General features: G+C 42.8%; 3 protein-coding genes across 4 annotated transcripts in view; all 3 read left to right on the top strand.

Moving 5' to 3' along the window:
- The window catches only part of LOC125019197 (adenylate cyclase type 6-like), a 31,728-nt gene extending 26,992 nt beyond the window's left edge, over positions 1 to 4,736 (top strand). Inside the window, exons 21-24 of the mRNA XM_047603759.1 lie at positions 110 to 373; positions 512 to 716; positions 1,314 to 1,438; positions 2,763 to 4,736. Of these exons, the coding sequence (XP_047459715.1) occupies positions 110 to 373; positions 512 to 716; positions 1,314 to 1,438; positions 2,763 to 2,891 (723 nt within the window). The 3' untranslated portion in view covers positions 2,892 to 4,736. The remainder of the gene's footprint in view (positions 1 to 109; positions 374 to 511; positions 717 to 1,313; positions 1,439 to 2,762) is intronic.
- Positions 4,737 to 5,565: 829 nt separating this feature from the next.
- Positions 5,566 to 13,429, top strand: galnt6 (UDP-N-acetyl-alpha-D-galactosamine:polypeptide N-acetylgalactosaminyltransferase 6 (GalNAc-T6)). Of its 2 annotated transcripts, none has more exons than XM_047597020.1 (11): positions 5,566 to 5,761; positions 7,056 to 7,564; positions 8,195 to 8,367; positions 9,808 to 9,957; positions 10,551 to 10,785; positions 10,872 to 10,989; positions 11,425 to 11,625; positions 11,709 to 11,840; positions 11,939 to 12,040; positions 12,135 to 12,293; positions 12,792 to 13,429. In XM_047597020.1, exons 2-11 carry the CDS (start codon positions 7,083 to 7,085, stop codon positions 12,903 to 12,905), a joined length of 1,866 nt encoding a protein of 621 aa, XP_047452976.1. In that variant the 5' UTR covers positions 5,566 to 5,761; positions 7,056 to 7,082; the 3' UTR covers positions 12,906 to 13,429. The 2 variants fall into 2 exon arrangements, with proteins under 2 accessions (XP_047452976.1, XP_047452966.1); XM_047597010.1 differs by lacking the exon at positions 5,566 to 5,761 and adding an exon at positions 6,445 to 6,951.
- Positions 13,430 to 13,940: 511 nt separating this feature from the next.
- On the top strand, positions 13,941 to 17,802 carry LOC125015300 (glucose-6-phosphate 1-dehydrogenase-like). The gene is made up of 12 exons (XM_047597044.1): positions 13,941 to 14,276; positions 14,729 to 14,766; positions 14,865 to 14,973; positions 15,074 to 15,291; positions 15,375 to 15,533; positions 15,623 to 15,748; positions 15,828 to 15,921; positions 16,024 to 16,210; positions 16,315 to 16,550; positions 17,053 to 17,129; positions 17,285 to 17,377; positions 17,475 to 17,802. The coding sequence occupies exons 1-12, from the start codon at positions 14,160 to 14,162 to the stop codon at positions 17,563 to 17,565; spliced, it is 1,545 nt and encodes a 514-aa protein (XP_047453000.1). The 5' UTR covers positions 13,941 to 14,159; the 3' UTR covers positions 17,566 to 17,802.
- The last annotated feature ends 244 nt before the right edge of the window (positions 17,803 to 18,046 follow it).

Genomic DNA, 18,046 nt, shown 5'->3' with positions numbered 1-18,046 from the left:
CATCATTAGATTTTATTTTTTTTCCCCCTCTGTGACATAAATGTGTTCTGTGAGTAATAGTCACCTGACAGCGTGACTAATCGCCACTACTCTTGCTGTCCCTCTTCAGGCCACAGAGGAGAAGGAGGAGATGGAGGAGCTGCAGGCGTACAACCGCCGCCTCCTCCACAACATCCTGCCCAAGGACGTGGCCGCCCACTTCCTCGCCAGGGAGCGTCGGAACGACGAGTTGTACTACCAGTCGTGCGAATGCGTCGCTGTCATGTTTGCCTCCATTAGCAACTTCTCAGAGTTCTACGTGGAGCTGGAAGCGAACAACGAGGGAGTGGAGTGTCTCCGGCTGCTCAATGAGATCATCGCAGACTTTGATGAGGTGAGAAAATTATGCAGTCAAAGTTAATGTGGTAATATTTACTGGATGAAGTGTTTAAGATGGAAAAATAAGCTGTAGCTGAAGTGTTGTTTTCTCTCTTTTCCCCCTCCTTGCGTACAACCGCTTACGCACCACTAGATCATAAGTGAGGAGAGGTTCCGTCAACTGGAGAAAATCAAAACCATCGGCTCCACCTACATGGCAGCCTCCGGCCTCAACGACTCCACCTACGACAGAGAGGGCCGCTCACACATCCTGGCTTTGGCCGACTACGCCATGAGACTCAGAGAGCAGATGAAATACATCAACGAGCACTCCTTCAACAACTTCCAGATGAAGATAGGTAAGGCTGGACAGAGGCCGAAATAGATTTTGAAACGTCTACTGATAATTTCTTGGATTGGCTTTTGTTCGGCTAAGGCCTTAACCCTTTATAGGGCACTCATTGAAATACCTGCAAATTCTAAATTTCAACCCTAGTGTTATCGTAGGGTCATGTTGTATCCAAAAAAAAGAAGGAGTGAACAGGTTGAACATTTTGTGATTTTTTTTTTATGGAGAAAATCAAGGTTTCTTTGCCCTTAAACACATGTAAACATGCATTTAGACCATTACAACATAAGTGCTGATTCAGACACTTGTCAACATGCACATTGTCACTTCTTCATTGTCCCTAATAAAGCGGTTATTCTCCGGGTTCATGCAGAGGTGGACCTCATTTGACCCTGATTTTACCTGAGAATGTTTCCTTGATCTTCTCTAATTGTCTGAATGAAAACCACATGCTTCTAAACCTCACTGAGAGGCACAGGGACGCAATTTAAAATGTGTGGCGGATTTTCCATATGCGGTTCCTCGTCCCATAAAGGGTTAAAAAGGAGATTCATATTAAAAACTAATATGATTTTTCACAGTCAGGTGACTTTTTTTTTTTCCTCAGGATTGAACATGGGGCCTGTGGTAGCAGGTGTGATCGGTGCCAGGAAGCCGCAGTATGACATCTGGGGGAACACGGTCAACGTGGCCAGTCGGATGGACAGCACAGGGGTACCAGACTACATCCAGGTACAGCGCGCGTCCTGGATTCTTCTCAGTAACTTCTCCGCACCGTGTAATTTTAGGTTCACGAGAAGCGTTTTGCAATTTTAGTTTAGTCAAGTCAGAATATCAATTAGTAATTATGAATTTAGCCATTAAGTTATCCCGTGTGAAAGTGTAGGTCATTTGTGTTTATTAATTGCCAAATAATTATGAAAACGACGTCCACACCTCAGCCTCCGTCCCCCAATTTCGAGATGCGTATTGGTCCAAGGAAAATAGGGTTAAAAGTACTGTTTGTGGAGTCTGAATGAGGGGTTTAGACATCTAATCTAAGAGGAAGGCACAAGGGCATAAGTGGCCTTGAACAGGAATTCTGGTCAGCGCAGGACATGCTGTTCTCTAGCAGAAACTAATGTTCCTCTGTGGGAGGACAGAAGGCTAAATTTGAATTCCCTGCAGAGGCCATGTGAGTACCGCGGTATTATTTTCTCCAGTGGTGAAAAGCCATTGCATGTCCATCTGTGAAGTCATACCTCATTCATAGGTGTGTAGTAGATGGTGACACTTTCTTTGAAAGGTGTGAGTCACACCATGCCTGGATGCTGTGCTGCCCCCAAAACAGATGCATGAACTGGCTTCCTGAAAGATTAGTTAGAGCAGTGCTGCCATCTATTGTACAGTGTGTGTTACTGCATAATAGTAGGGTTCAGCTACACAATAACCTCCTATTGGATAATTACCGCATGGGTGATTATCTTTCAGCTGGCAACAACTTATTTAACCCCAACTCATGCAATGAGTAGCTTCTCATTTCTTAAACGATTACGTCAAAAGACACATCCCGTGGTTGTGGAAAAGATGCTGAGGAGGGTCAGATCATTGGCATGCATGACGCACAGAAAACATGAAGGAGACTGAAGCAGAAACTCCTAAACTTGGGTTAAGAACGGTCTAACGCATTATTAAAGACTGGAAGGACAGTGGGGGACCATCGCCTTTGGGGAAGAAATGTGGTCGGAAAACATTTGGTGAAATGCGGTCGAAGACGGACAAAAGTAGAACTACAGCGTGAAGGGATTTGGACTGAAGAGTTGTGGTTCCTTAAGAAAACCACCAATCAGTGAGGCTAACCAGTGTCTGGGGGACAGTTTAAAACTTGAGCCAAGCTGCAGATCCTCTAATTTGAAGTGAGATTTACTATATACTGTATATATATACTAGAGGTTCTGTTGTTTGTGTTGTGCCTGCGCTTTAGTTCTTTAGGCCGTTATTCAGTGTGACGCTGCTTCTCTTTGCAAGGGTTGAATGTCCCACATCCCAAGTGTCAAATGTCCGTGTCCTTTCTTAGGTGACCACGGACTTGTACCACGTGCTGGTCAACAACGGATACCAGCTGGACTGTCGAGGTGTTGTGAAGGTGAAGGGGAAAGGAGAGATGACTACTTACTTCCTCACCAGTGGTCCCCCGGGCAGTTAGCGACAGACGAGGCGACCGCAGAGTGACTCCCACTGCACTGATAAGGCAGAGACTGAGTGGCCAGTTCGGCGATGAGCACCGTAGCGCGGTGAAAACACACTGGGGACAGGAGATGGCCAGCAGGGACGAGTCTGTATGTTGTCACATACTCAGATGCACACATGCAGGGCGTTGTCCATGTTCGAAGGCTTTTTCCCAAGCTGCCCGAGAGATAATGAAGCCCAGTTGCCTTAGGACAGAAGTGGCTATGCTTGTGTTTATGAGCAATAGTACAAGTATTTCATCGAAATATATTTCAGCAAAACTGTTTCATAAAAGAAAATATGCAAGGACAACATGAAGGATGAAAATAACCAAAGAACAACTGTCTGATCTGAGACACACTCTGATGATTCTGTTGAACACTACAGTAACCTTAAGTAATTTATTCATCTTTTGTGAGCAAAGGCCAAGGTACCATCACTGTCGTCGACAGGGATGAACACTTATTTTGTCGCGGACTTATTCATGAAGGAGAACGCACATATGCACACAGAACGCAGACAGAAAACACAACGACCTTGGTTTGGACCTCTGTGTTTCTTATCAGGGCCTTCTTTGTTTCTTCCAGCCTGTGATAATCCACAGTCTGGACACGAGCTGTTTGTGGTTCACTCAAATGTACGACTGAACACTCACTCCCTGCAATGTATTTTTGGTTCAAGCCAAACACGAGAAGTATGAAATGAAGGAGGGACAGTTGCATTAGTGTCACGGAACTGAAGAGAGATTGTCGAACTGTTGTGAAACATTGTTCCACAAGTGTTTGTGTGTGTGAGTGTGTGTGTGTGTGTGTGTGTGTGTGTGTGTGTGTGTGTGTGTGTGTGTGTGTGTGTGTGTGTGTGTGTGGGAGTGAGCACATGTAAGTGAATGCTGATCTTTATCCATAAAGGGGCATACTGTAACTTTTCACTGTGAGGTTTTTATGATACTGTATGACAATGCTTTCTCGCCAAACTGGTTGCTGCAAGGCATGTTTTATATTATTCTTTAGAGTTGTGTGTCCATTCCTGATATATATACATATATATTTTTTTTGTGTGTGTGTGTGTGTGTCAAAATGATCATTTGCAGAGATTTGTGTCTTCTGCGCCTTTTACTGGACTGTGATTTTGACTGGTTTCATTCCAACTCAAATAAGCAAAGGCCTATGAAATGTATGTGTTTCTTTCTTTCTTTCTTTTTTTTTTTTTTTTTTTTTTTTTTTTTTTTTGCTCATTTTTTGGATTGTGTTACAACAAAGTTAGCTGGGTTCCTGACTTCTTCAGGATTAAGTGTTTGCAGAAATTCTTAGTCTGCTCCGTATTGCCTTGAGATTATGCAGCTCCAAGGTCAGCATAGTTCATGGACCAATATTCACAACTTTACACAACAGTATTTGACCCTTTTTTTTTGTATTTGGCGCATAGAGGCTTGTAGCCCACCGAAATTAGCCATTTGAACCAATAGTCGTATGAATGTATGTAATGATGAGTAATTCTGCCCTCCATGAGACTACTGGGAAAACCACTACATGCAGTGCCTTTGGTGCTGAAAAAATAACCGACCTATATGCTTTTTGAAGGTGAAGGAATATTTTAAGCAAGTAGTGTTGACATGCTCATTCCTCTGTCTGACCACCAGAATTGATTGTGCCTTCATAGGCTACGAAAAAGATCCTTGCCTGTCCCTCTTTTACCTTATGAAGAAAGGTGAATAAACACTGTTGCATTTTCTTTAAAGGAGATTAAAAATTAGTGCAATGATTGATTTGATTAAAATCCACCCCCTGGTAAGAAATCAATAAATGTCTGTTTTTGCATTCGTTATGTTTCTTTGGTTTGGTCTGTATTTGCCATTCTCAAAATGACGCGATGCTCTGTTTGTTAGATTTAATTTAGATATCATGTCAGTCTCCTGTCTGCAATCAAGATTTCTCCCTTTGACAGTAACCTGAGAGATGTGTCCATCTACGTCTCTGAATAACTCAGTCTTGGGTTTCAGGAGGGGAGTTATACAGGAGAGAGTATTTAATTGCTTGCACATGAATAATGAATTTCTGTTGAGGTAATGGCTATGTTCACTTACAGCACTCTATGCTGAACATTAATTAAGTGACATAAATTCCTCCTAATCCCTGATGAAAAAGGACTAATGTCCCCACAATAGATTCGTGACACAGGTACATCTATACAGAATAATGCAACCTAACAACAGTTCCACCATGAAGTTGATTTTTAGGATGCTTAACATGCTCATTATTTCATACACTTCCACACAAAGGTTGCTGGTTCACTTATATATGTTGATGAATTTGGGTCAAACCGAGAGGTGGTGTCATATTGCGCTGCTTTAGATTTAAAAGCGTTTGGAATATTCCGACTTCCCCTTTGCAAATGGAAACGTCATGTGACAACAATAACACCTCAATGTGGTATAAATTTTCTGTAATTCAACATTCAGTTAAACCTTTGCAATGCTACAAAAGTAAAACTATACACTTTGTCAATAGTTACATTATTGCAGAACTGCTGAAATGCAACACGCACAGCCGCCATTATTACATATGTCGGCCAAGACATAGTAATTGAAAGAGAGAAATCAAAAAAGAAAGAAAGAAAAAAAGTAAAACATAATAATAAAGATTTTATGTCTTTTCCGCACTTTCGATATTACACAGGAGCTCGTGCCTTTGCTGTAACGATGCACGGAAATAATGAGAGTTTAGCACACGCGGCCAGCAGGGGACTCACTCCAACTAATTATTTCAACAAATGGCACCTGTAGAATTGAAAGCAAAAGCCGGGACTCCGGTTGTCGCCGAACATCAGTTTGACAACTTCAGAAAACGGGTAAGTTCGATACGTGCTCACATTTTCACTTCTCACACAGAAACAGGAAAACATCCAGTCGGGGGGAAACAGGTGTAGATCAAGTGTTAAGTGTTAAGTCAGTTGTGGGTAAGTGGCGGCGTTTCGGGAGTTTAAACCTCGTGTATATCGTCGCTTAACATTGTTTTGTGACATTGTTTGGCCATGTGTCTCCCCCATCTGTCAAATATGTGATTTCTAGATACGCTGTTTCTGCGTTGCGTACTTTGACTCAGTGAAAGCAGAATGCCGCTCTTCCTCTTTCATTTTGCACTGATGATTTTTATCGAAGGCCTCTGCAACTTGTCTCTGCTCAACATCTCATAGCCCGCAGTCAGTCTGCTTGTGATGCTATTTCAAGCTGTAACCTGCTAATATTAATTTTGTGGGGGGATCCTGTCCTCTCCTTCTCTGACTCATACGTTCATTTTGGCCATTCTGCACGTCCTCATAATGATGGCAGATATGTGCGATTCTATGCAGTCTTTTATTACTTCATATCCTGGGGTTGTTTCTCCTTTCTGCAACACGCCACACAATGTGTCCTCTTGAATCAATTATGAAGGTGGCTGGCTTGAGAACAAATTAAATTAATTATGGCCAAGTAAGAGTGAGTTTGAATAGTGATCACCTGCAGACATTCAGACAGTCCTTCAATTGAATGATATCCCCTTTCACATAGTAGGAAAGTGCCATCTATTGTTCCATGATTGGGGGAAGTTATTGGCCTGTGTTGCTCCACGTAGCAAACCCTACTTCCTGTTCCAGAGTACGGCCGATCAGTTATGATGAGGTGTCTTTAAGTACAGGTGTCTGGGCGAGGCAAATATTGTCACTCATTAACTGGCATGGGAGTTGCAACGTAAGGCAGCAGTGTAACGGTTCACATATACTGCCCCGTGGCTGCTGGAGGAGGACTGTGGTCGGAGCAGGTGAATTCAGGTGTTTACAGAGAGGTGTGGTGTGTTTGTTCGCTCTCGCCTCCTCCCTGTTCTCTGTGCCCGCCCTGTGGGACTGTTCCCTGAAGAGCCAGAAAGGGAGGAGGAGCGAGGTTGACTAGATTAGCTGCTATGACACTTGCAGAGACGCACAAACAGGTTCAAGGAATTTGCTCTTACCCTTGCCTTTCTACTTCAAGATTTACCCCGTGAATGTTTAGCAATTAACGCCAGGTAAGAGTAGAGTGTGTTTTGGTGTGTTTGGGTTTCGGTTGAAACCCTTGTGTAAACAGCCAGCTAATACATAGACATTCTTCTTTTTTCTTTCTGTTCAACAGCCTTCGGATCAACATCCGTTCTGAAGCATGCGTCTGTTTCTACGCCGGCGTATGTCCCCCCTGAAACTGGTGCTCTTCGGGGGGACTCTCTTCATGGTTGTCCTCGTGGTTCTCCAAAGGGATGTTGGGTCTTCATCTGCCGGGGACCCCTGGCTGCAAGGGCTGGTGGTCAAAAAAGACAAGGTGATGATCATGGTCCGAGAGGCTGTCAACAACATGGGCTTTCAGATTGGAGCTCCACAGCCACCGCCAGAAAAGGAGCAGCCGACCCAGGATATCAACTGCCCCGCTGGGTTTTACACTAAGGCAGAGCTTAAACCTTACCTGGAGAGACCGCCCCAGGACCCCAACGGCCCCGGTGCTGATGGGAAAGGATTTCAGAAAGACCCCCTGAGCCCTGAGGAAGAGAAGGAGAGGCAGGAGGGCATGACGCGGAATTGTTTTAACCAGTTTGCCAGTGACCGCATTTCACTTAGTCGAAGTCTTGGTGAAGACACGAGGCCCACAGAGTAAGTTAGTTTCACAGGGTGATTTGTCACACTTTCATAATAATCGTTAATAATCATTAATAATAATAATAATAATACTTTTTTTGTAACGCACTTTTCAATTCACATCACAAGTGCTTCACAGAAACGTGGCGCGCAGTAAGTAAATAAGTAAAGTAATGATCATCACATACACTGGCCATTAGTCTCCATCGCAGCTGAGGTCATGCTCAGTTATTTACATGTATTTTCATATTCTGCTCACCATTTTCCTGAAAAGTCACTTGGTCAAAAAAAGCTAATGTGTCTGTAACCACTAATTCTGAATACGGTACGGCTGGAAGCGTACACATTTTGAATATGCCAATTCAGTGTAAACATTAGTCCAGCTTGATATCTGCATAATACATTTGGGCCTTGAGATATTTGGTTAAGTTTTTTTTTTTTTTTTCTAGTAGCTTTTAAAATGAGCAGACTGATAGCAAGTATTGCACGCGGAGCGATTTAAGTGAGCAGAGCTTGAATATCTGCAGACAATGGTCTGTTATCCGCAGCACTGCAAGACCTTCTTTTCATTTCATCAGATATGCTTCTCACTCTCACACGCTTCTTTGTCTCTTTCCATTTTGTGGCTTGGCTCACCTTGCCCAGGTGTGTGGAGAGAAAGTTTCCTCGTTGTCCTCCTCTGCCTGACACAAGCGTCATCATAGTCTTCCACAACGAGGCCTGGTCCACGCTCCTTAGGACAGTCTACAGCGTCCTGCACTCGTCTCCTGCCATTCTGCTCAAAGAGATCATCTTGGTAGATGATGCCAGTACTGCAGGTATGGAAAATATGAAAACACTGCACTGACAAAACTCCCTTTTTACCTAAACCATAATGGACTTTGCTGTAGTACGTGGCACGTACGTGGCAATAGGCAGTGAAGGATTGAGATCAGGTTTAGCCCTTCATTAATTCCTATCACAGCTTTTAATTAGGAATGAATGCCAAGTGCTGTTCTAGTGAAGCAAATGCAAATATTAAAATTGGCAGATAGGCAGAGTAAATATAGAAATGCCAATGCCGTGCATACAAAAGGAATACTATACCACTGCAGTAACTTCTTGGCCACGATTTATGCAAATACAATATTTTATTTAGCTGCTTTTGATATTTTACCAATGATGCAACAAGAAAAAGAAGCACTCCAATTTGACAGTAACAAAACAGTTTGAAATAAACCCATCAGGGTTACGTAATATTAGGCGACTGCATAGAGACTAGGACTAATATAGAAAATATGTTTAGTTTAACATGTAATTTATTAATTAAACTGACCTTCAGAGTTTTTAGGGCAGCGTGTCCGAAATAATATAAGCTTTGATAAGATGAGCCAGAGCACTGTTTACTCAGGATTTTAGCAGCTCACTGGCACAATGGCAGTAGGTGTGGTTTTCGCAAATACAGAAGCTGTCAATACTTCAGTCAGGGTAGCATGCAGGGGAATAGACAGTTTTCAGTGTCATAAATCCGCATGACCACAAGGATTGGCACAGTGACTAAAGGCAGAGTGAACGAGAGTTTGCAAGTGGCAGCAAGAGGTGGAGTTGGTGGAGCAGCTCCGAGTGACACAATAGCTGTGATGAAAGAAGCTTACTTTAATGGCCTGTGTTCTGCTTTTTTAGATTTCTTGTTCATAAAGAAGTTTTACAATCCATCTCTTTTATGTCTGACTTATTTTAATGATTTAAATACATACAGTTGCATTTGACTACAACTTGAACAGCCCTCTTGAGTAAAGCAGGTGTAGAAGCTATTTTGAGTCTGTTGACAATAAAAACTTCCTGTGGTCTATTTATCTGGTCTTGACAAAGTCTCACTCTCTCTCTCTCTCTCTTAAGCTAACGTGCTGTGAGCTCTTTACTTATTTCCTACAGTACTAATCGTGTTTTTGAACCACCAGTTTACTGTCACAACAGTCATCACACGTGGGTGATTCACTCAGAGCAAAACTTGTATGAAGCGTGCCATTCATTGTGGTCATAATAGTTCTTAGAGGGGAAGTGTGACCCGAATTTGCCAGTAACATTTCCTCTTCATTCGTCTGTTTTTATTAGCGCTGGTTTCCTGAGCATAGTATGTGTTCTTTTACACTGTCTTTTTTTTTTCTCTCTGAGGTTTTTCCAAGTCTGTTGCACTGACTACACATCATTGCAGTTTGCCTAACACACCTTTTGTTAACAATAAATAAGACTCATGTGATGGTGTCTTATCTCTGCAGAGCACCTGAAGAGCAAACTGGATGAGTATGTGCTTCAGCTGAAGATTGTTCGTGTAGTGAGGCAGCTCGAGAGGAAGGGCCTCATCACAGCCAGGCTGCTGGGTGCCAGCGTTGCTCAGGGTGAAGTGCTCACCTTCCTCGACGCACACTGTAAGAAAACACACTCGCACTGAAACCCATAACAACACAGTATCCTCATTTAAACTGCCTGCAGGGTCAAGGTTAGAATTTAAACTCTATGTCATGATATATTTCTAAATATTTCGTTTTTGCCTCATGGAGACATGACTTTGGCTAAAATTATAATTATTTTGTTTAATGTTGTATTTAGACTCATCCAGTTATTCATGATTTTTGACCATTTTAACCCAATCTTTCATATTATACTTCATCTGTCTTTTGTTAATACTAACTGCAGATTATTTTATTAAATCTAATTATATTTAACAGTTGGGACATACTGGAAAACCACAGTGGTTAAGTTTAGCATGCTTGAAACAGACGTCCCCTACTTAGAAAATTAGCCTGTGATTAGCTGTTTTTATGCTGAGTTACTGTTTTCTTTGTATATTCAAACAATACAACCAAGACATATTTGAATACATTCTTGCCAAAATCCTCAACGCCGATGTGCAACAGTAAACCCATGAAAACAACCCCACAAACCCACAGTTGATACATTTGCAAACCGTCATTAGCCTGTTTTTTAAGTAATAAAAATATTATCTCCTTCTCTTTTTAAGGTGAGTGTTTCCATGGTTGGCTGGAACCCCTGTTGTACCGCATTGTTGAAGAACCCACTGCTGTGGTCAGTCCAGAAATCGTCACCATTGACCTCAACACCTTTCAGTTCAATAAACCTGTAGCCACCAACCGCGCCTACAACCGAGGTAACTTTGACTGGAGCCTGTCCTTCGGCTGGGAGCCGATCCCCGAGGAAGCACGGAAGCTGCGCAAGGATGAAACCTACCCTGTAAAGTAAGAAGGATCACGTGGGTCACACTGAGAACACCCTTAATCATTCAAATGCCTGAAGCTTTTATTTGTGCCCTTGAAAATTTCAGAACGCCTGCTTTCGCCGGAGGTCTCTTCTCAATCTCCAAGAAGTACTTTGAGCACATTGGGACATACGATGACAAGATGGAGATCTGGGGCGGTGAAAATGTGGAAATGTCGCTCAGGGTCAGTCTTTTATCTAGGCGGCATGAAACAGCCAGCAGAGTGCTGTTTGTTTCTGCATATTCATGTTTTCTGTTAAAATAAAAAAAAATAAAAAAATCCAATGGCCTGAGCAGAAAGCTGAAGCCGGCAGTGCTACTGGCTAAGACACAGGAGGGAGGAGGGAGAGAGGATTAGAGGATTAGAGGAGTGTTTCATTAACTCAAAATTTCAAATGCACAATGATTCATTAATATTTCTAAATCATTTATCCAGAAAGACTAAACTGGCATTATGAATACTGCTGAAACAACAATTTTTGAGATTGTTAGGCCAGATACTAGCATATAGGTGACATAATCAAATAAAAACACTGAACTGGATTTCATGTGGACTTTAATCAGTGATTATCAAAATAGAGTGTGAATCATTTCCTCCTTTGCCACATGTAATTACCAGGTGTGGCAGTGTGGGGGTCAGCTGGAGATCATCCCTTGTTCTGTGGTGGGCCACGTCTTCCGCAACAAGAGCCCCCACACTTTCCCCAAGGGCACAGAAGTCATCACACGCAACCAAGTGCGCCTGGCTGAAGTCTGGATGGACGACTTTAAGAAGGTCTACTATCGCCGCAACAGGAATGCTGCAGTTATGGCTAAAGAGGTCAGTTTCCCTTCCTCCAACACACGTTTGCTTTATTGCTATGATGCCTCGTTAGAGTTTTTGATGCCATTTCACTGTTATAGAATAATTTCGGGGACATCTCTGATCGCCTGAAATTGAAAGAGAGGCTTCAATGCAAGAACTTCACGTGGTTTCTAAACACAGTCTACCCAGAGATCTTCATTCCAGATTTAAACCCTGAAAAATATGGAGCGGTGAGTCAATTTTGTGAACGGTAAGAGAAGCGTCACCATACGTGTCTCATAACTCTCGCCGTGTCTAAACTGTTACTGTGTGTCTGTGTTTGCACCAGCTTAAAAACTCAGGGTCTAATACCTGCCTGGATGTTGGGGATAGCAACCAGGGAGGTAAACCAGTGATCATGTACCAGTGTCACAACATGGGAGGCAACCAGGTAAGCAACTCTGGCTCTACAAAAGTGAAGCAATGAGTTTAAGCTGAATTTAAGCTCCTTTGATGGCCTCTAACTGGATTACTGTGTATTGCAGTACTTTGAGTACACATCTCATAACGAGCTACGTCACAATACTGGAAAGCAGCTGTGCCTTCAAGCCACAACCCAGCCAGAGCCGGTGAAGATTGAGCTGTGCCAACTGAAGGGGAAGGGAACCAGTTTGTCTCCACAACAGGAGTGGGTCTTTACAGGGGTGAGCAGCAACTGACGTCTGACTTATAGCAAATATTTGAAATTTGCTCCAGTAGTCACTGCCAGGATCAGGATGGATAACACTGCCATCTGTTACATTTAAAGCTACGGCTATTTCAATTAGCTTTGCTGAGCATAATGACGGAGAAACAGGGATTTATTGCAAAGTTTCTGACACTGATTGGCATGATGACTTAATTATTTTCTCCTTTCTTCTTTGAATTTTGTACAAATTAAATGCATCATTAGAAATTGTGTCAACTAGTGAGCTTCCGAGATTGTGCTTGTGTAAAGTTGTAGCCTTCAGGTAGACAAGATAGTCATTTCCTATCTGTTTGACAAGCTAACTAGTAGCTGTGGCCTTATATGAACTAAATCGACATAGGATACTTCCCAGTTTATGTAACCAATCTATGTTGAGTACATACACACTATGTACTAAATGTATTACTTTGAGTTTTTAGTGTTGATTCTTTGTTTCTCTATTGTTGCTCTACAGGCAAATCTTCTAAAGAATCCCAGCAGTGGAAAATGTTTACGACTGAAAGGAGACCAGATTCATATGGACGTCTGTAATTCTGCTGATCTCTTCCAGCACTGGACCTTCAGCTGACCTCCTGGTCTGCTCATCCAGTGACCTGTAGCTCTTTGTGTCTCACGCCGCAGACTCTGCACCAAAGAGCCAAATCAATCAATTAATTAATCCAATAGGATTTGCGGTGGAGCTTTCAGGCATTTGGCCAAAATACTGAATGGACAATTAAAGGTGGAGGACAATGACAGTCGCACCTGTTGAAGACACTCTGGGTTTTAACCGATTTTTTTAAGTTATTTATGAAGTGAACTCAGGAAAAACATGACAAAGGCTGTCGACTGTCATGACCTTAATTTCACAGAATGTACACTCCAGCTAAGAAATAACTTTTTTTTTCTTTTTTTTTGAAGGGGGGATCTGTCAGTGAATGTTGAAATGTGACAATATGCACTCGTCTCCAAGAGTGTCTATTTTTTAATAAAAATTCTTTGTGTCAGATAAATGATAATTTGTATGCAATGTATGATTAATATTTATTTTTTATCATCACTGTAAGGCTCTCCAAGGGTTTCAAAAGTAAAATATACTGGAGTTTCAACCAATATCTTTGGTCTGTCATGGTTCATTATTTTACTCATGTGTGTACAGTACTAATCTTGCATTAGCACTGGAATTCTCCTGTTATGTTTTAGCCCTGTAGGAGTAGATACTAATTTATGAAGAATGCTGTATCCTGAAGTAATGATTAACTTAGAGTCTTTGCTATGGTTGCTGATATTACAGAAATCATTGGGAGTTAAAGCTACAGTGGCATTAAGCTTATAGCGTGGCGATGCTTGATAAAAAAAAACTTGTGACTCATTTTTACAGCTATAGAAAACTATTTAGCTGAGTTATGTGCTGATAAGAAGTCTGTCTGCATGTGTGAAGACTTTGTCAGAGGTGACTCCCAGTGTTTGTGCAACATTGACAAAAGGAGTGGTAGAGGAAAGAAGTATTCCTGCCAGTTGGTTCAGCGTCACCTGCATGGACCTGAATTACAAGTTGAGGTGAATGGCTCTGGTAGACGGACTTGATCCGGTGGAATGTGAAGGTGTGAATTTATACGTGGACCTATGCTAAACCGCCACGGCTGGAAAGCAGAAGTGCTGAAACTTGAGGCGTTTTATCTTTACAACAACAGGTGGCAGCACAGAGCCACGGATGTTTCCTGCAAGCCGGGAATGACAACTTGCAAGTTGGCAAGTTTCCCTATATAGTGTGTGTGTCATGAGGCAACGGGGCAATGAGTGGTCACAGTAGTGGACAGGCTGAGTGCAGACAAGTCAGAAGATGAACGCTGAGCCTTTGACTCGCTCTGAGGTGTTTGGACAGCTCAGGAAGGAGCTCTACGGAGAGGAGCCATCAAGTCATTCCAACACACACATATTCATCATATTGGGAGCTTCTGTGAGTACAACCTTTAATATCATGTTTGCTGTGTTCACATCTGCAGGGTAGAGTTGTTTTTGCACCAAATTAGAGGAGATCTAGGCGAGTGTTTGCAGTGAGAGGGGCCCAGCAGAGTTGACACAAAGCCTTACCCGAGAACTATTCACTGGGTGAATAATTACTGCAGTGTGGTAATCGGTCAATGAAAGCCTGGGAATGTTAAAAGAAATGTGCTGCATTTACACCTTTGTGCAGCACCAAAAAAAAAAAAAAAATTTAAACAATTGCATGAAGCCAAAATGTCCTGCAATGGGTGTGTGTTTCAAGTTCCTTATTAGTTTTTCTAATATTACCCAACAGTTCCACTCTCCCTGCTTCACTGTGCCCATGTTTTTTGAAAGTTTGCTTAATCTTTGGACTCTATTGATTCCTTTTTTTCCCCACTTTTCTCACGTGTGTCATTATCACAGGGAGATCTTGCTAAAAAGAAGATCTATCCAACTTTATGGTGAGTTGAAGTTCTTTGGTCACCGTGTATTATGAGAAGTTTGACCCTTGGCCTGAATGTTCTGCACCGTTGCATTTTACTGACTGCCCCTTGTTCAGGTGGTTATTCAGAGATGGCCTGCTTCCTGACAACACACTCTTTGTGGGGTTTGCCCGGTCTAACCTGAGTGTTGAGGACATCAAAGCCGCATGTCTTCCCTACATGAAGGTATCACCTTTAAGGCTCCTTGCTTGCTATCTCTGACGAGATCATGGTTTGTTCAGGGTGTGTTTTCAGGAAGCATTGTTATGTTCCTCGTTCCCCTCAGGTCACCGATGAAGAGACTGAGAGTTTATCGGCCTTCTTCAGTAAGAACTCTTACCTGAGCGGCAGGTATGACGACGGAAGCTCATTCGACCGGCTCAACAGCCATCTGTCATCTCTGCCTGGGGGAGCCAAGGCCCATCGCCTCTTCTACCTGGCTCTGCCACCCAGTGTCTACCACCACGTCAGCGCAAACATCAGAAACCACTGCATGAGCCACAAGTCAGTATCAGTTCAGTCCCTTAAATGACTTGTTGCATACAGTTTGATTGCATTACTCTAACATTACTCTATGCCCGTACCAGAGGCTGGAGCCGGCTGATTGTTGAGAAGCCCTTTGGTCGTGACCTCCAGAGCTCACAGGAGCTGTCAGCCCACCTCTCCTCCCTGTTCACGGAGGACCAAATCTACCGCATTGACCACTACTTGGGAAAAGAGATGGTCCAGAATCTCATGGTGCTCAGGTGCTGACACCAGTTTTTTTTTAAGCACTATATTGCATGGCTTGATTATAGAAGCAGTCATTACCCTTCATCTCTTCCCTCACTATCAGGTTTGGAAATCGCATTTTTGGGCCCATATGGAACAGGAACAGCGTGGCTTGTGTGGTCCTCACCTTTAAGGAGCCTTTCGGCACTCAGGGCCGTGGAGGATACTTTGACGACTTCGGTATCATTCGGTGAGAGGTGGCACATTCAGAAAAATAATTCCTCCAATGGAAACTTGCATCGAACTTGCGCCTTTCTCTCGTTGCGTAGGGATGTCATGCAGAACCATCTCCTCCAGATGCTCTGCTTGGTTGCAATGGAGAAACCCGCTTCCACCAGTCCAGATGACGTGAGGGATGAGAAGGTAACACTATGGACTGGATCATGATATGTGTGTATCTTCATCAGTGACAAAATCATCAGCTCATTGTAATTTAATTTCTCTGTATTTGTCGATGTGCTGTAGGTGAAGGTGTTGAAGTGTATAGCTCCGGTAAAGGAGTCAGATGTGGTGCTTGGCCAGTACATCGGAGATCCTGAAGGGGAGGGCCACTCCAAGCTGGGTTACCTTGACGACCCCACGGTACCAAAGGGATCGAGCACACCAACGTTTGCCACTGCGGTGCTCTACGTGCAGAATGAAAGATGGGATGGTGAGGCTGCATTCCAGCTTTTACATCTTGCCTTTCTTGGTCAACATTTTATCTCCTCTCTCATCCACCGTGTCTGTTCTCCCACCATCCAACCCACCCACCAGGAGTCCCTTTCATCCTGCGCTGTGGTAAAGCTCTAAATGAGCGGAAAGCAGAGGTGCGTCTGCAGTTCACAGACGTGCCAGGAGACATCTTTGGAGAACGCTGCCAGAGGAACGAGCTGGTGGTGCGGGTGCAGCCGGACGAGGCCATTTACCTGAAGATGATGACCAAGAGGCCCGGAGTTTACTTCAGCCCAGAGGAGACTGAGCTGGACCTCACTTACAAGAGCAGATACAAGGTGCTTATGGGCTCGCTTGAATCAAAGTATTCACTGTAATCCATCATTCAGGTGCAGCTGAAAGTGTCAAAATATTATGACGTTTCTGAAGTTAAAGTTAATTCTAGTTCAATTAATCGCGTTCAGTTCGATTAATCGCGATTAAATATCATTCATTTTTAATCTAATAGTTAATAGTGTGCACTGCAAACTGAGTATTTTGACATCATTATTACAATGTTCACCCAAATGTACATATTCATACAATAGAAATACTGAAGCTGTATGATGTATATTTTCGAGCTATGGTCATCTGTTCAAAAGCTCTATATCTCAAAAGGTATAAGAGCCAACCTGAATGATTAGCAATGGTTAGAAAACGAGTACAAAATGAGAAATTAAGCATTTTATTGTCTACTACTACTACTACTACAAAAAAGATCAACCGTGCGGTTACAATGCCAGTCAAAGTTTTTAATGCAAAATATATATTAAATTACATAAAACTGCCTTCTATTTGCAGAATGTGAAACTCCCAGATGCTTATGAGAGACTAATACTGGACGTCTTCTGTGGAAATCAGATGCACTTTGTCCGCAGGTTGGTGACATATTTTACTGTTGTATTTCCATTGTAGTGCACTTTTCTCGTACTACAACTTTTACAGCCATTCAGAACTCTAATATCTTTTTTCGAGGAAAAGGTTGACAGATATTTTGTCGTAAAGCTGTTTCCACTGCCGCTCCTTTTCTTAGTGATGAGCTGCGGGAGGCCTGGAGGATCTTCACCCCACTCCTCCACCAAATAGAGGGAGAGAAGACACGCCCCATTCCTTACACGTATGGAAGGTAAAGCCAGTTTTATTAGATGATAAATAATGAACGCCTGATGGGCGTCACACTTTATTCATCGTCACCTTTCCTCCTGTATTTGTTGTGTCCGTAGTCGCGGTCCAAACGAAGCAGACGAACTTGTGCAGAGGGTGGGATTCCGCTATGAGGGAACATACAAGTGGGTGCAGCCCCACACAGCCTGATGCTTTCTGTCACTCTCATGCACACAAACCCGCATGCTTGTGAATATAGCCACTGTAAGGATGTTTAGAAATAATAAAGTTTACTGCAGTCACCGCCTGTTTGATTTTGTCTGCATGCACACAAGACGCCACTGCTTTATTATATCCTTAATCACACGAGAATGAGTGTGGAAATGTAAGTCTGATCCAACGTGTATATCTGAAATTACAAAATAAATCTGGAATCATTCTTCTGTATTCACTCTTTCTGGCATGTCTTTAGAGGTTGCACTGTATTACGTATGCATATAAACCTGTTCTCTGCTATAAACAGGCCTGTGTTTACAGTCATCACTGAGCTACATTGTTATGCTGCTGTAGTAGTTGCCTTACTTCATACATCGGGTAGTAGTCATACCAGGAGGACTTGTTGGTCTTGTTGATTTAGAACCGTTAAGGGAAACATGTTTAAATTTCCTCCTTCTGGTGAGAACAACTTACA

The sequence above is a fragment of the Mugil cephalus genome, chromosome 1 (assembly GCF_022458985.1).
Source record: "Mugil cephalus isolate CIBA_MC_2020 chromosome 1, CIBA_Mcephalus_1.1, whole genome shotgun sequence".
Classification (NCBI taxonomy): Eukaryota; Metazoa; Chordata; class Actinopteri; order Mugiliformes; family Mugilidae; genus Mugil; species Mugil cephalus.
Note: the sequence above shows the minus strand (reverse complement) of the source record. Positions and strands in the feature narration are given on the sequence as shown.

Bases quoted from the DNA above. Each gene is read 5' to 3' on its own strand.
- LOC125015300 (XM_047597044.1), top strand. From the start codon at position 14,160: ATGAACGCTGAGCCTTTGACTCGCTCTGAGGTGTTTGGACAGCTCAGG. The intron at 16,211-16,314 runs GTGAGGCTGCAT...CCCACCCACCAG, and splicing joins GCAGAATGAAAGATGGGATG to GAGTCCCTTTCATCCTGCGC. The intron at 17,378-17,474 runs GTAAAGCCAGTT...TTGTGTCCGTAG, and splicing joins ATTCCTTACACGTATGGAAG to TCGCGGTCCAAACGAAGCAG.
- galnt6 (XM_047597020.1), top strand. From the start codon at position 7,083: ATGCGTCTGTTTCTACGCCGGCGTATGTCCCCCCTGAAACTGGTGCTC. The intron at 7,565-8,194 runs GTAAGTTAGTTT...CACCTTGCCCAG, and splicing joins GAAGACACGAGGCCCACAGA to GTGTGTGGAGAGAAAGTTTC. The intron at 11,841-11,938 runs GTGAGTCAATTT...TGTTTGCACCAG, and splicing joins ACCCTGAAAAATATGGAGCG to CTTAAAAACTCAGGGTCTAA.